Source organism: Raphanus sativus, chromosome 9 (genome assembly GCF_000801105.2).
Source record: "Raphanus sativus cultivar WK10039 chromosome 9, ASM80110v3, whole genome shotgun sequence".
NCBI classification, from domain to species: domain Eukaryota; kingdom Viridiplantae; phylum Streptophyta; class Magnoliopsida; order Brassicales; family Brassicaceae; genus Raphanus; species Raphanus sativus.
The window spans coordinates 28,068,242-28,082,023 of NC_079519.1; the positions used below are offsets into that span (position 1 = coordinate 28,068,242).

General features: G+C 33.0%; 2 protein-coding genes and 1 non-coding gene across 4 annotated transcripts; 1 reads left to right on the forward strand and 2 right to left on the reverse strand.

Annotated features, from left to right (window-relative positions):
* Positions 1-319: 319 nt before the first annotated feature.
* LOC108827940 (hyphally regulated cell wall protein 1) lies at positions 320-3,655 on the forward strand. 2 transcript variants are annotated; one of them, XM_018601466.2, is made up of 2 exons: positions 320-565; positions 1,132-3,655. In XM_018601466.2, exon 2 carries the CDS (start codon positions 1,390-1,392, stop codon positions 3,376-3,378), a length of 1,989 nt encoding a protein of 662 aa, XP_018456968.1. In that variant the 5' UTR covers positions 320-565; positions 1,132-1,389; the 3' UTR covers positions 3,379-3,655. The 2 variants fall into 2 exon arrangements, with proteins under 2 accessions (XP_018456968.1, XP_018456967.1); XM_018601465.2 differs by having other exon boundaries at positions 1,135-3,655.
* Positions 3,656-5,826: 2,171 nt separating this feature from the next.
* On the reverse strand, positions 5,827-6,885 carry LOC108825170 (F-box/kelch-repeat protein At4g38940-like). The gene has a single exon (XM_018598500.1). It carries the CDS (start codon positions 6,883-6,885, stop codon positions 5,827-5,829), a length of 1,059 nt encoding a protein of 352 aa, XP_018454002.1.
* A 6,286-nt stretch (positions 6,886-13,171) lies between these two features.
* On the reverse strand, positions 13,172-13,255 carry TRNAL-CAA (transfer RNA leucine (anticodon CAA)). Its single transcript has one exon. It is a non-coding gene; the product is annotated as a tRNA-Leu (tRNA).
* Between the last annotated feature and the right edge of the window lie 527 nt (positions 13,256-13,782).

Here is a 13,782-nt window from a genome sequence, read left to right on the forward strand (position 1 = left end):
AAAACCAAGAGGAAAATAAACTTTTGGTTAAAGAAAAAAAACAAGGAAACATGGAAGGAAAGTGGAGGACACAACCAAATCATGTATTGACAGGTAATTAAGTATCTTTTTTAGCTGTGCTTACAAACAATTAATTAAAGTAATTATTGATTTAATTGTCTCTGTTAAATAAAAAAATAAAAAATTTCAACACAAAATAAGGGAAGAAGACAAGAAAAGGGAAAAGGCACGTGCCAAAGATTCGGAAGGCACGTGTGGGGGGGGGGAAAAAGAAAGTCTTGGTAAGCCCTGTTTTATTTCCTCCTCTTGTTCTGAGATTCGATGATTACCACTCCTTTGCTTTTGTTTCTCCCCTCTCCCTCTATTTATATCTCTCTCTCTCGCCGGCGCTGTAAATCTCCCAACCCCCAAAAGAAGAAGAAGAAAACATTTGGTGAATAGTATTTTTTTAGTTTCGTTGAAAGGGAGAGATATAGAGAGAGAGAATTGCGATTTTGATTAATTCATTTGATGCCGTGAAATTCTCTAATAAGATTCAAAAAGAAGAAGAAGAAGTTGAATTGAGGTAATACTTCCTCCACAAATCGTTACTTTCAATTCGTAGTTTTTTTTTTTTGTCTTTGTGTTTCCGGTTGATTTGCATGTTTGTTTGATGAAATTGAGTTCTCCTTGTCCGAGTCTGAGATCTCGATCGATGTTATGTATGTCTTGGAAATTGAGTTCTTTCAGTTTATTTGTTGTGTGTTTCTTTTTAAGTATATATCTGAAACCGATGGAGTTAGTTCGTGTCGGTGGTGAAGGACTTAGGTTTTCTAGTTTTGGTTGTTTTTATGTTATATCATCTGACTTTACAACCTCTTAATTAACATCCCTCTTCTCATAAACGCTGAGGTTAATTGACAAATTTAAAAAAAAATAAAAAATTTGAATCTAATTTCTGATAAAATCCTTTTATCTTTGTTATGCTGTCACAGTCTTATTATTTATGCTTGTCTTTTTTATTAAAACGATTGTGTTAACTTGGTAACCCACTTGAATTTCTCACTGTTTTTCTTTTCTTTTCTCTACGTTACTTGCATTGAAACTGACACTCACGTGATTATTATCTTGTTTGTTTGTTTTGTTATGTAGCAGGATGGTTAATACTTTGGTCAAGGTTGAGAATTAGAGAAAAGAGAGCAAAGTATTCGAATCAGCTGCCACGTTTGGTTTTTGAACTTTTTTTATTAGAGAAATGGATCGGTGTGATACCTCAGGATTTGTAAGCGGAGGTGGAGATGCTTATAAGGTCTTCTAACTCTTAGTACTACTGCTGCTGTGGCTTTTTCTCTCTTTTACCCCACCCCGGGAAGTTTGTGGTGTATAGTATTCATCTTCTTAGTTGTGAACATGCATGCCAGATTCCAAAACACTGGCTTTGCTGCTAAGTCTTCACCAAATTCATTTAAGATCTTGGGCCGTTCCCTTCAAGTCCAAGAAACAGAGGCCGGCGCTGATACCACTCTGCGTCTTGATTCCCTTGCCTCTCCCCTGTCTAACTCCTCAAAGGGTACTAAAAGGAAATGGAAGGGTCAAGAAGCTGATCCTTTACTCTCCTTGACGCTTGGTCACTCCTCAAGCTCTTCTGATAATAGCAAAGGGAGTTCAGCAACTGCTGCTTCCATGAGTTTATTATCTTCTTCCAAAGAGATGGAGGAGGCGTCCTCGATGGATATTGAGCTGGACTTTACCCTCCATCTTGGCAACCGTAAACCAGCTAATCTGAAAATGAAAGAGTTGCAGGTCCCCTCCCCAGAATTTGATCTCGAATTGAGTCTTTCAGGTGGAGGAGGAGGCTCCTGTCATTCTGAGATCACTGCGGTCCAGCAGCAGCAGCAGGCGAGCCAGTTTCCAACTCTTGCGGACATGTTACGTGCTACTACTAATGAAGGATCCACATCAGGTGGTGGCTGGAGACCAGGGTTTGCATCCGCATCGGCATCACCTGCATTGCAAGCTTTATCAAGGAAAGAAACAACCTCCTTCTTAGCTCATGCTCCTAAGAAGATAATTATTCCTTCTTCTGCTCCTCATCATGTTCTAGACCTGTCATCTAGCACGACAACAACAACACCAATAAGCTCGGGTACATGTACTTCCGTTTTATCTCAGCAGCTGAAGCCACAGCATAAGAGTTCTTCTAGTTCCAAGTTGTGTCAAGTTGAAGGATGTCAGAAGGGAGCAAGAGGCGCGTCTGGCCGTTGCATTTCCCACGGTGGTGGACGTAGATGCCAGAAACATGGTTGCCACAAAGGAGCTGAAGGTCGAACTGTGTACTGTAAAGCCCATGGAGGTGGGCGTAGATGTGAGTTTCTTGGATGCACCAAAAGCGCTGAAGGCCGTACTGACTTTTGTATAGCACATGGAGGTGGTCGAAGATGCAGCCATGAGGATTGCACACGAGCTGCTAGAGGAAGGTCAGGGCTCTGCATCAGGCATGGTGGAGGAAAGAGATGCCAAAGAGAGAACTGCACTAAAAGCGCTGAAGGGCTTTCTGGACTCTGCATCTCTCATGGAGGTGGTCGTCGATGCCAGTCTAACGGATGCACGAAAGGAGCGCAAGGGAGCACTATGTTCTGCAAAGCACACGGTGGTGGGAAACGGTGCACATACTCTGGTTGCACCAAAGGCGCGGAAGGAAGCACGCCGTTCTGTAAAGGACATGGAGGAGGTAAACGATGTGCCTTTCAAGGAAACGATCCTTGCTCCAAGAGTGTTCATGGAGGTACTAATTTCTGTGTGGCTCATGGCGGTGGTAAGAGATGTGCGGTTCCTGAATGCACGAAGAGCGCTAGAGGGAGGACTGACTTCTGTGTCAGGCACGGTGGAGGGAAGAGGTGCAAGTCTGAAGGATGCGGGAAAAGCGCGCAAGGCAGTACTGACTTTTGCAAGGCGCATGGAGGAGGGAAGCGTTGTGCGTGGGGTCATCCCGAGACTGAGTACGCGGGTCAATCTTCTTCTGGTCCTTGTAGTTCGTTTGCTAGAGGTAAGACTGGTCTCTGTGCGCTTCATAACAGTCTGGTTGAGGATAACCGGGTTCACGGAGGAATGACTGTGACTTCGGAGAGCCAAGAACCGAGACGAAGCAGCAGCGAGACAGAGAACGAGGAAGAGTTTAGTGGCTCTCAAGACATGATGAACATGGATAGGATGAAAGGGAGAAGCGCTGTTGGGTCTCCAGAGACTGATATTGATCTCAATGAGAATGAAGCAGGATTGGGGTTGGCTCCAGAAGGAAGAGTCCATGGTGGAAGTTTGATAATGGCGATGTTGGCTGGTAGAGAGGGTGGCTCTGGCTCAGGTTCTGGTTCAAGCAACCTGCCTAAGAGGTGGATGTAAGTTAATATTGTCTTCAGTTTGCTTCCGGTCTTAATTCTGCACGTGTGGAGTAGTATGTTGGCACGTGATAGTGAAGGCGTTACGAGTCTTGTGTTTGTTCTTGTTTAGGTTTGTGCTTAGAGACTACAAAAGGGATCAAAGTCTCTGTTCTCTGTCTTATTTTCCTGTAGATATTGAATTTATGGGTTCACGCAAGGTTATTGTGAATTGTCAAAACAGTCTGTCTTATGATGACGATAATGACGATGATGAGAATAAAGTCATGTCTTTGTTTGCAGATTGCAAGTTTAGTTGCTTCTCTATTTGTGTTCAGATTATGTTAATGTTTACTCTCCTTGTCTAACCAATTGAACAACTAATACGTGCATATTGAGTTATGAACAAAACATAATATAGTACATAAATGATCAGAAGAAGAGAGGTATAAATGTACCTTAAGAGCTCAGATCATCTAATACGATCCATGGTTCCGAGAAAACATACCCACATTGGTCTTGCTTTTGTCGGAAACTCAAACTCGTTTCAGTGACAGCTCTCTTCTTGAAGTCTTTTCTTTATTACTAGTTTGTATGATTGTGAGCTTTATAAATAAATGATCAAATCGTAACATGTTAATATAAGACAAATGTTTAGGAGAAATATTGCATTTGTTAATGTTTCTACCCGACGTTTTGTTATATAATATCTATCTATCTATACTATTATTTGCGAAGTGATTTTTCGCAACAGAACTCTCACGTTAAAAGTTAGAGCGGTTAATATCGATACTACCTTAATAAATAAAATATATAAATAATTTAAAAATAAAAACGAAATTTAATTTATTTGATTAAATAATTAATTAAAATTAATAATAGTAAGAATTATCTAAAATCTAAAAATATATTTTAAAATAAAAAGATAACTTCTATATATATTATGATATTATTTAAAAATATCTTTTAATAAAAGTTAAGAAACATAGAATATATAACTAAATATTAATCATGTAAAATTCTTAGTTTTATATAATTGAAAAAGAATATTTGAGTAAATTTTAAAATTTATTTCTATATAATGAATATAGTGTACAAAGAAATGTTTAACAAATTATAACTAATATGTAAGAATTTTCAAATGAAACAAAGAAATGTTTAACAAATTATAACTAATATATACGAATTTTCAAATGAAAATAATAATAGTGATTTATCAATATATTCTTTTAGTTAGTAATACATATATTAATAACTAATTATAAAATAGAGAAATTAGACCCTATATACATGAATAAAGACATAATTAGGTATATACCCCATTCACTATTGACATTTTTTAAAACCAAACTATCCATGCCCAAACTATTATCTTCTTTTTATCTCTCTCTGGTGTTTCTTCTTCTAAATCTTGCCCAAATAATAATTTTTTTTTTCTTTTTCTCATTTCTTCGGTTCTTTAAAAATTCCTAAGCTGATTCTTCTTATTTTCTCAATGGATTCTTCATTTTTTTCCTATGTTGACAGATGTGAATCCATATTCATTTACATATATTTCTTTCAATATAGCATATGGATCCAACTAGTATTATGGCTCTGGATCTTGAAACAGTTTGTGTCTCTTCTGTTAATCGTTGGGTTGATTCAATTGGCGAGGAAATTGACTACTTAGGAGACGCCTTTATCTTGTTCATCCACTTTTCCGATCGAAACAGAGATGGTTTTTGTCAGAACTCGGGAATTGGATCCAGAATTTTATGGTCTGGTGAAGACTACAACGAAGATGATGGATGTGCTATCGAGTATAGTGAGCAGGCAAATCTTTACTTAGTTGTTACAAAACATGTTAAAGATATTTAAAATAAATTTTAAAATGTTAATAAATAGCTGACATTGTCTGATACATAGTTTGTTAAATGGTACAGAATTTGTTACCGGTGTAACAAGTCACATAACATTGCACGTCAAATTTAGCATCTACATCTTACATAAAATGTTTCTATTAACCGATACATGTTTGGTTAACTGTTATAAAACACGTTATCGTTTTTTTTAAATTGGTTGCCAATATGTTAAAAATACTTATCAACACCTACTATATATTTTGCTAAGTAGTAAAAAATAAATTATCGTGTTAACTTAATCATTATCTATTCAACTCATATATTTTTAACGGTTAACAATTATTGTATTATATATAAATCAAACAATTGTATTTTGGTTCAGAGCATTAAATATCTATTGTTAACACACTGATAATTTACTATTGGATATTGAACTAACTGATACAGAGAACCAAATATAGCATTACAAACTTAAGTTAAATCAAAACCACTATGTTCCTGTCTGCACATTAAATCTTCAGTTCGATTTGGTCAATGAAAAGAGAGCTCGTCATGGCATTTGGGTCAAGTTGAACATAATAACTAAATTAAAAACACAAGTTATATAAATATGAAGGAGAGTTCATGCATCAAACTACAACATCTAGAGATTTCTTAACTCTAAAATTTCCAGTCAAAACATGCTTACACCACTCAACTTTACCCCAAATCTGCCCTCCTTGACTTCTTTCCAGCGAAATCTCCGCACACCAAATCCCACTTGGTCTTCCAAATAGCAAAGCCAGATTCCCACCGTAGTTAAGAGTACGTGACCACTTTGAAGATATTGGCGCAGCCAACAATTCTTTCAAGCCTTCCACCACTCCCCAAGACTTCTGAATTGGATCATACGCTCTTAAGGTGTTCACGAACCAATCACGGTAGTACAATACATCATCAACCACACATGCATTCTCCCAATAGACAGAACGCAGCATATCCTCTGTTTCCCATTTACTTTCCTTTGGGTCGTACACATAGCTTCTTCCAGAACAATCCATTGTGTATATTTTATCAGCCATCACCACATAAGCGTAGCTTGTTGTGAGAGCTTTATTCATCTCTGGCGTAGTCATCACATGCTCCCACTTTTGTGTTTCTGTATCGAACACCAGCATAGCCTTCTCTGGGTAATGATCGCCGGCGCCATCTCCAATAACATATATTTTCCCGTCGACGAAGCCAGCGAATGTACAAACCAAAGGAACAGGGATGCTAGGGATGGGTTCCACCGTGTGGGATCTACAATCCATGCTAAACGCATTTGTCGTCATATTTGTTTGGTCAGTCACACCAAAAACATATATCCTTGAACCCACTGCCACAGCGCCTGCATGGTAATAAAAATAGGAAAACGTCGAGGGGGCACGGACCAAGCAGTGACGGCCGTCGGCTTTCCGGCAGAGGATATACCAACGGTAAAAATCACAGCTGTCTATGTCAAAGAGGGCAACGTAGATACAGTGCTCCTTGCAGGCCAACAAGGATCTTCTTGCGTATAGATCAGGCGAAGCAACGAGTGATCGAAAGTGCTTGGAAACAAGGGAGAGTGCTGGATAGTCGAATCTTGATGAACGCGCTAAGATGTCAATGATGACATCTTCAGGAAGTGAGGGAAGAATCAGAGACGACCGTCGTTTGGAAACCATCGACAATCAGCCAAATCGCGCAGAGAATACAAATTAACTAGAATATAAGCTCAGATCAACAATCCCTGCCTGCCACCGGGAACGCAATACCTAATAAGAGTTAATTTATAAACAGTTATCTAATTAAATAAACAAATATAGAATCTTATTATATAAAGCTCTTTTGTTTATTATTTAATAGAGATTTAAAAAAGGAAAAGTCTTTTAAAAAAGGAAAGTTTCTAAACAATTACTATTAAATAATTTTTATAATTACTTTTCACTATTAAATAAAATTTAGAATTATTTCTTCAATATTATTTTTAGTATATATATTTTGAATCATTATATATTTTAGAAAATGAAAATTACTATTACATAGTCTTTTAAAATTATATATTATAAAATATTTGATAGTAATTTCTTTTTTTTTTTTTTTTTTTTTTTTTTTTTGTCGACAGCATTACAGACTCAAGTAGACTCTGTAAACCAAACTGGTTGCTCTGTATCCATATGGACCGTAAACGACGATTGTTGCCTCACACCACGTGCTAAGCGGTCCGCCATAATGTTTTGCGTCCTTGATATATGAATAATTTCCGAGCTGTGGAAACTCCTTTTGAGACACCTGATGTCTTCTAAATAACTTGCAAAGGCCGGCCATTCTTTAGGTTCCGAAACCATCTTTACCAGTTGAGAACAATCCATTGCAAATGTAACATTATATTGCCGCAAATTCCGCATGCATTCCATTGCCCAAATGAGAGCCTCCACTTCTGTGTGTAAAGGTGATTGACTAGCCCTTGTGTTTCTTGCTCCCAACAGTCCTTCGAATCCTTCCAAGGTACTGTACCATCCTTGTCCTGAAAAGGTATCATCCGTTTTCCATGATCCATCCGTGAAACACCAACGTCCCGAACGAGCCGGAGTAACCTTATCCGCTGTATGTGTGCCTACATTCTTGCTCTGATCCACCTCTTTCTGTGCTTCCTTCCAAAGTAAAGTCTCTGTTGTTGCCAGTTGAAGAGTATCCCTAGGATCCATATCTATATTACTAAATACTTTATTATTTCGTGCTTTCCATATATACCAAAGCATCCAAGCAAATTGATGATCTTCCATTGATGGCCTGATTCTCCAGAATAAGTAATCCATATTCGAAAATAAAGACTGTCCTGGAAAGTGATCATGATGCGTTGGGATCTCGGAGAGGGCCCAAATTTGAACTGCGGGTGGGCATTCAAAGAAAACATGATTAATAGATTCTTCGGGTGCTCCACATCTATCACAATTAATATCCCCTTTAAGACCTCTTGATCTTAGATTCTTCCGAACTGCTAAACATCCTGAAACCATTTGCCATAGGAAATGTTTCATCTTTGGTGGACAACGAACTTTCCAACAATGAGCCTTAAGAGCAGTTAATGTAGGTCCAAACTCTATTACCCCCTTATCCCGATCTGGATATGCTCGTTCTACTTGATATCCTGATTTAACCGTATATTTTCCATTTTTTGTAAAATGCCAGCCATCCCGATCGACTGTTGGTATCCTACTCAAAGGTATACTTTCTACAATTTTAATATCCTCGGGATCCATAATATCCTGTAGGGCCATTAAGTTCCATGAACGTGATGTTGTGTTGATGAGAGAATCAACCGTGAGATCTGGAAGAAGAGTATTTTGTTTTTTGTTTGCTGGTCTCGGGCGGTTGGTTGGGAGTCAGGGGTCGTTCCATACTGATATGGAGGACCCTGATCCCACCCTTTTGATTAGTCCTTTGCTAACCAGAGATCTAGCAGAGACCATACTTCGCCAACCATAGGAAGCCGAGTACGATCTGATCGGATCCAGGGGTGAAGCATTCCTGAAGTATCGACCTTTAAAGACACGAGAGAATAGAGTATTTGGTTTCTCTATTAATCTTCATAGTTGCTTACCAAGCATGGCAGTATTGAAATCCGTAAAATCCCTAAAACCCAACCCTTCGTCGTCCTTTGGCTGACAGACCTTATCCCACGATTTCCAGTGCAAACCTTTTGTATTTCCACTAGGACTCCACCAAAATTGTGCTACCGCACTGGTTAGTTTTTTCACCACCGTTTTCGGTATTCGATAGCACGACATAATGTGGTTAGAATAAACAAATAATAATTGCAAAAAGGTATTAGAAAGTTAATTCTTTTTTAAAAAAATTATAATGTTTATTCTTAAACTCACTAAAGATAGAGAATTATAAAAGATAAATTCAACTTTTTAAAAAAATTATAAACAAACGAATTGTAAAATCCCACAATTTCAATTATTTAATAAAACTAACTTTATAATAAATACTAATCCATTTTAAAAGCCTAATTAAAATAAAATTGTAAAAGTACTCTTATTATTTTCTTATAAATAACTAACTTTCCTTTCTAATAGATAATTGTATATTAAAAATTATGACCAACAATAGCTACAAACATTTCACATCTATATTTAGGTTTAAGCTTCCACATATTATTTTTACAAAACACAATAGTATTTATATGAAAAGTATTACCTGAATATTTTCTTTTAATTTCTTGATACAACTCAACATTTTATTATCATTATTACATTTTGATATAACATAAGTTTCAATTTTGATGTTGTTGTTTACATCATATATTAAACAGATATTTTTCTATTAAAAATAAAATAGTTGCATAAAAATCATAAGGAAAAACTAATAAAATAATTAGTTTTCGTGTTTTTGAAAAAAGTATAAATAAAAGTTTAAAGGTAAAATAATCTTATTTTTCTTATAACTAAATAAATTTATTTTTTTGGATAATTCTGTGTTAGAAAATATAAAGCAAAAATAACTTAAAACATTTCACTTGATATGATTGCGACATGTGTCAATTACTAAAAAAATAGATTTTGAATGTGTCAATCAAAACTGACATTATGTGAAAATATTTTTTTTCATAAAATCTTAAATAAAAGAGATTTCTAAAAAAAAATCTTTTCTAATGTCAACCAATTAAGATTTTTTTTTCTTTTTCTTTTAAATCCTAACCGGAGAGAATTGTAAAATAATAATAGTAATTTTAATTAAAAATTTTAATGATAAACATGATACTAACAATTATTTAATTAACAATACAAATTGAAAAAAAACATTAGTGATATTGAAAAAAACGAATTTTGAAAATGCCATCTTTTAAAAATAATTAATATTAACTGGAAATAATTACTTGATAGAAATTTTGTTTTTATAAATCCTAGATGAAATATAATTGTAAAAGATTAAGTAATATTAATTTCCTTTTCTAAAATCCTAAAAGCTGTAAAAGAATATCTGATAGTTTTTTTCCCTTTTTTCTAAAATAAATCCTAAACAAAAGAAATTTTGTATCATATTTCTAACTCCTAACCAAAAGAGAATTGTAAAAAAAATTATTTTATAATATTTAAAGAGAATATGTGATGATGAACATAATATTAAAAATTCTTTAATTAACGAAAGAAGTGTAAAAGTGGTATTGATACAAATTGTTAATAAAAACAATTTTAAGATTATTTATTAATAACTAGAAATAATTATTTGATAGCAATTTCTTTTCTGAAATTCTAAAGATAATATAATTGTAATAGGTTATATGACAAATTTTCCTTTTCTAAAATATAAAAAAATGTAAAAGAGTATTAAATTTTTTATTTAATTTATTAATTATAATTAAATAGGAGATTTATAAAATATTTTTTTTCCTTTTTTAAAATCCTAGCAAAATAAACTTTTTAAAACTTAGTTAATAAAGCATTAAGTTAGTACATAAGAACATGTATAATATTTTCCTTGACTCGATTGGTGTATTTGACTTTGATTTCTTTTTACCTTTCATTCAATTTCTTATTTTTGGTTGTGTTGAGTTTAAACGTTTAGTTATAGTATATTCTTTAATCCTAATTGCAAAATTTACAACATTGATCTATGAACAATGATTATATAATACAAATATTAACTTGAACTTATGAGTGAAAAAAGGTTTTTAATTATAAAATAAATCTCACACAACATATGCAGAAAAATCATAAAACTATAATAAAATGTTTTTATTATGTTTTTATTAAACTAAAACATCAAACAAATATCAAACAAAACCCGTTGCAACGCAACGTGCTCATATCTAGTTATTAATATAAAGTGATGTTATTAAACCAATTTTTTGGAGTTAGCAAAACCTACAAAATCTCAAAATAAATCAAAAGCAAAAGAATGTGAAACCAAATCTAACTTTACATATTATATTAATCAACTATTGCTTATATATCTTGTTAATAAATTTTGTAATATTAATTTATAATCAATAATCTAATCTAATAAATAAACTTAACCATTCGTTAAGGGTAATATCGATATTAACCGCTCTAACTTTTAACGAGAAATCACAAAGCTAAATCTAAAATATACTCTGAATCCTAACAAAATCACAAAGCTAAATCTAAAATTGATCGTTTATCACTTCCCTCAAGCTCATTAGATTCTTCCAAGTACCATAGGAATAACACAAGCTATACGATAACGAAGCAAAATCCTAGCGAAATTGAAGCGAAAGAAAGCTGGGAGCAGTCGATTCGTACACGGATGAGGATCATAAAGGAAAGTTATAGTACCTGAAGTGGAATCAATTCCAGTGACGGAGTGATAAATCACCGGAGAGAGACGAACCCTAATCCCTGAAATGGTTTCTCTCTCTCTCTCTCTCTCTCTCTCTCTCTCTCTCTCTCTCTCTCTCTCTCTCTCTCTCTCTCTCTCTCTCTCTCTCTCTCTACCCGATTATAATGAGAACAAAGAGAACCGTTCCTGCTAGTATCGATATTAACCGCTCTAACTTTTAACGTGAGAGCTCCGTTGCGAAAAATCACTTCGCAAATAATAGTATAGATTATAACTAATATGTAAGAATTTTCAATCGAAAATAAAAATAATAATTTATCGTTATAATCTTTTAGTTAGTAATACATATATTAATAATTAATATAAAATATTTAGGCCTGCTTCCACGGACGAAACATCTAATTACTACTTATTGTAAAAATTATAATTGTTAATATGTAAACTAAATATAATAACAAAAAAATAGTTTATTTGATTAGATAATCCCCTAGACTATATTTGAGAAGTGATTTTGCCACATGTCTTCTCTACAATTATTTTCACAAAAATAATATGACATGGCTACTAAAATTGATGACATGTCTTATAGATTAATATGACATGGAAAATTATATTTAACGTTGATTTATATTTTTGGTAAACTTTTTAAAATATGGTAATAACTCATATATATATTACATTTATTGTCGATTTATATTTTTGGACTTTTAAAAATATGGTAATAACTCATAAATCATCATTAAAATAAATATATTCAATTATGGCATTTCAAATTTTGAAATATCATTTAAATTAAAAATATTTCAAAAATATATACATATTTTTAGGAAATTATAAAAATTAAATCATAAGATTAAACTAAATCATAAAATCAAATTAAATCGTAAAATCATTAGTTTCTTATATATATATATATATATATATATATATATATATATATATCAGATTTTATAAATATTGTTTAATTTTAATTTTTGACAATTATGAAATTTTACATATTTATTTGATATATTTAATTAAAAATAAATAGATAGAAAAATCTACCTAAGATTATAATTTTAAATATATACATGCACATTCTTAAATATAATTAAAAAAATAAACAAAATTGTTTTTATCTTAATTTTAATGTTCAGTTAAATCAAATTTATATTAAAATATTGATAAGAAAAAAATTATAATATTAATAAAAATTATCTGTTAAAAAATATTTTAAATTTTTTTACTGCACATGGTGCAGGAAATACCTAGTTTATTATAATTAATAATAGTAAGAATTAGCTAAAATCTAAATATATAGTTTAAAAAGAAGATAATTTATGTTGTTATCTCGGAATTTTTTTTTAATAAAAAGTTAAGAAAACTAAAATATATAACTAAATATTAATCAAGTAAAATTTTTAATTTTATATAATTGAAAAGAGGATATTGAGTGAATTTAAAAATTTATTTCTATATAATGAATATAATGTACAAATAATTTTAACAAATTATGACTAGTATGTAATAATTTTCAAATGAAAATTAAAATAATCATTTATCAATATAGTTTACATATATTAATAAGTAATCATAAAATATCTAGGTCCGCTTATGCGGGCAAAACACCTAGTAATCAAATAAAACCAAGAAATTGTATTGAAGGGAGACAAAATAAAATAATGTCAGAAGTGGGATTTGAACCCACGCCCTCTTTCGAAGACCAGAACTTGAGTCTGGCGCCTTAGACCACTCGGCCATCCTGACTTGTGTTAATCTCACACGTTTTGAAATATATAACTTTTAATTACATATTTTATCACAGGAGTTTATTTTCCTATAAACATCAAAGACGGCCCATCTGAATTTTTAAAGCCTATATATGATTGTTTCAGATGGGTTGGTCTCACAGAAGGCCCATTTTTATCATTCACAGTAACCTCAAGAAAGAACCCACTTACACACTCCTCCATGTATAGACAAATTCACGCGATATATTTGGGGCGTGAGATTATTTTTATATGTATTTATGGCAGTAAGATGGATGATTCAGACATGCTGCGAAGATATGAGACGCCATACCTTTTGATCTAAGCCGCAAAAGTATCCCCTTACGTGGATCTTTTCTGTAATCCAACAGCTAATAATGAACCACGCCTTCCAGATCTAACAGGCATGCTTTCTACTAGTTTCTGTGCCTCCTTGTATTTTATTTTATTTTGTTTCCAAATTTAAATTTATTAAGCTTTCGTTTTTTGGCACAAATCTATTTTAGAAATACCCCACAAACTATT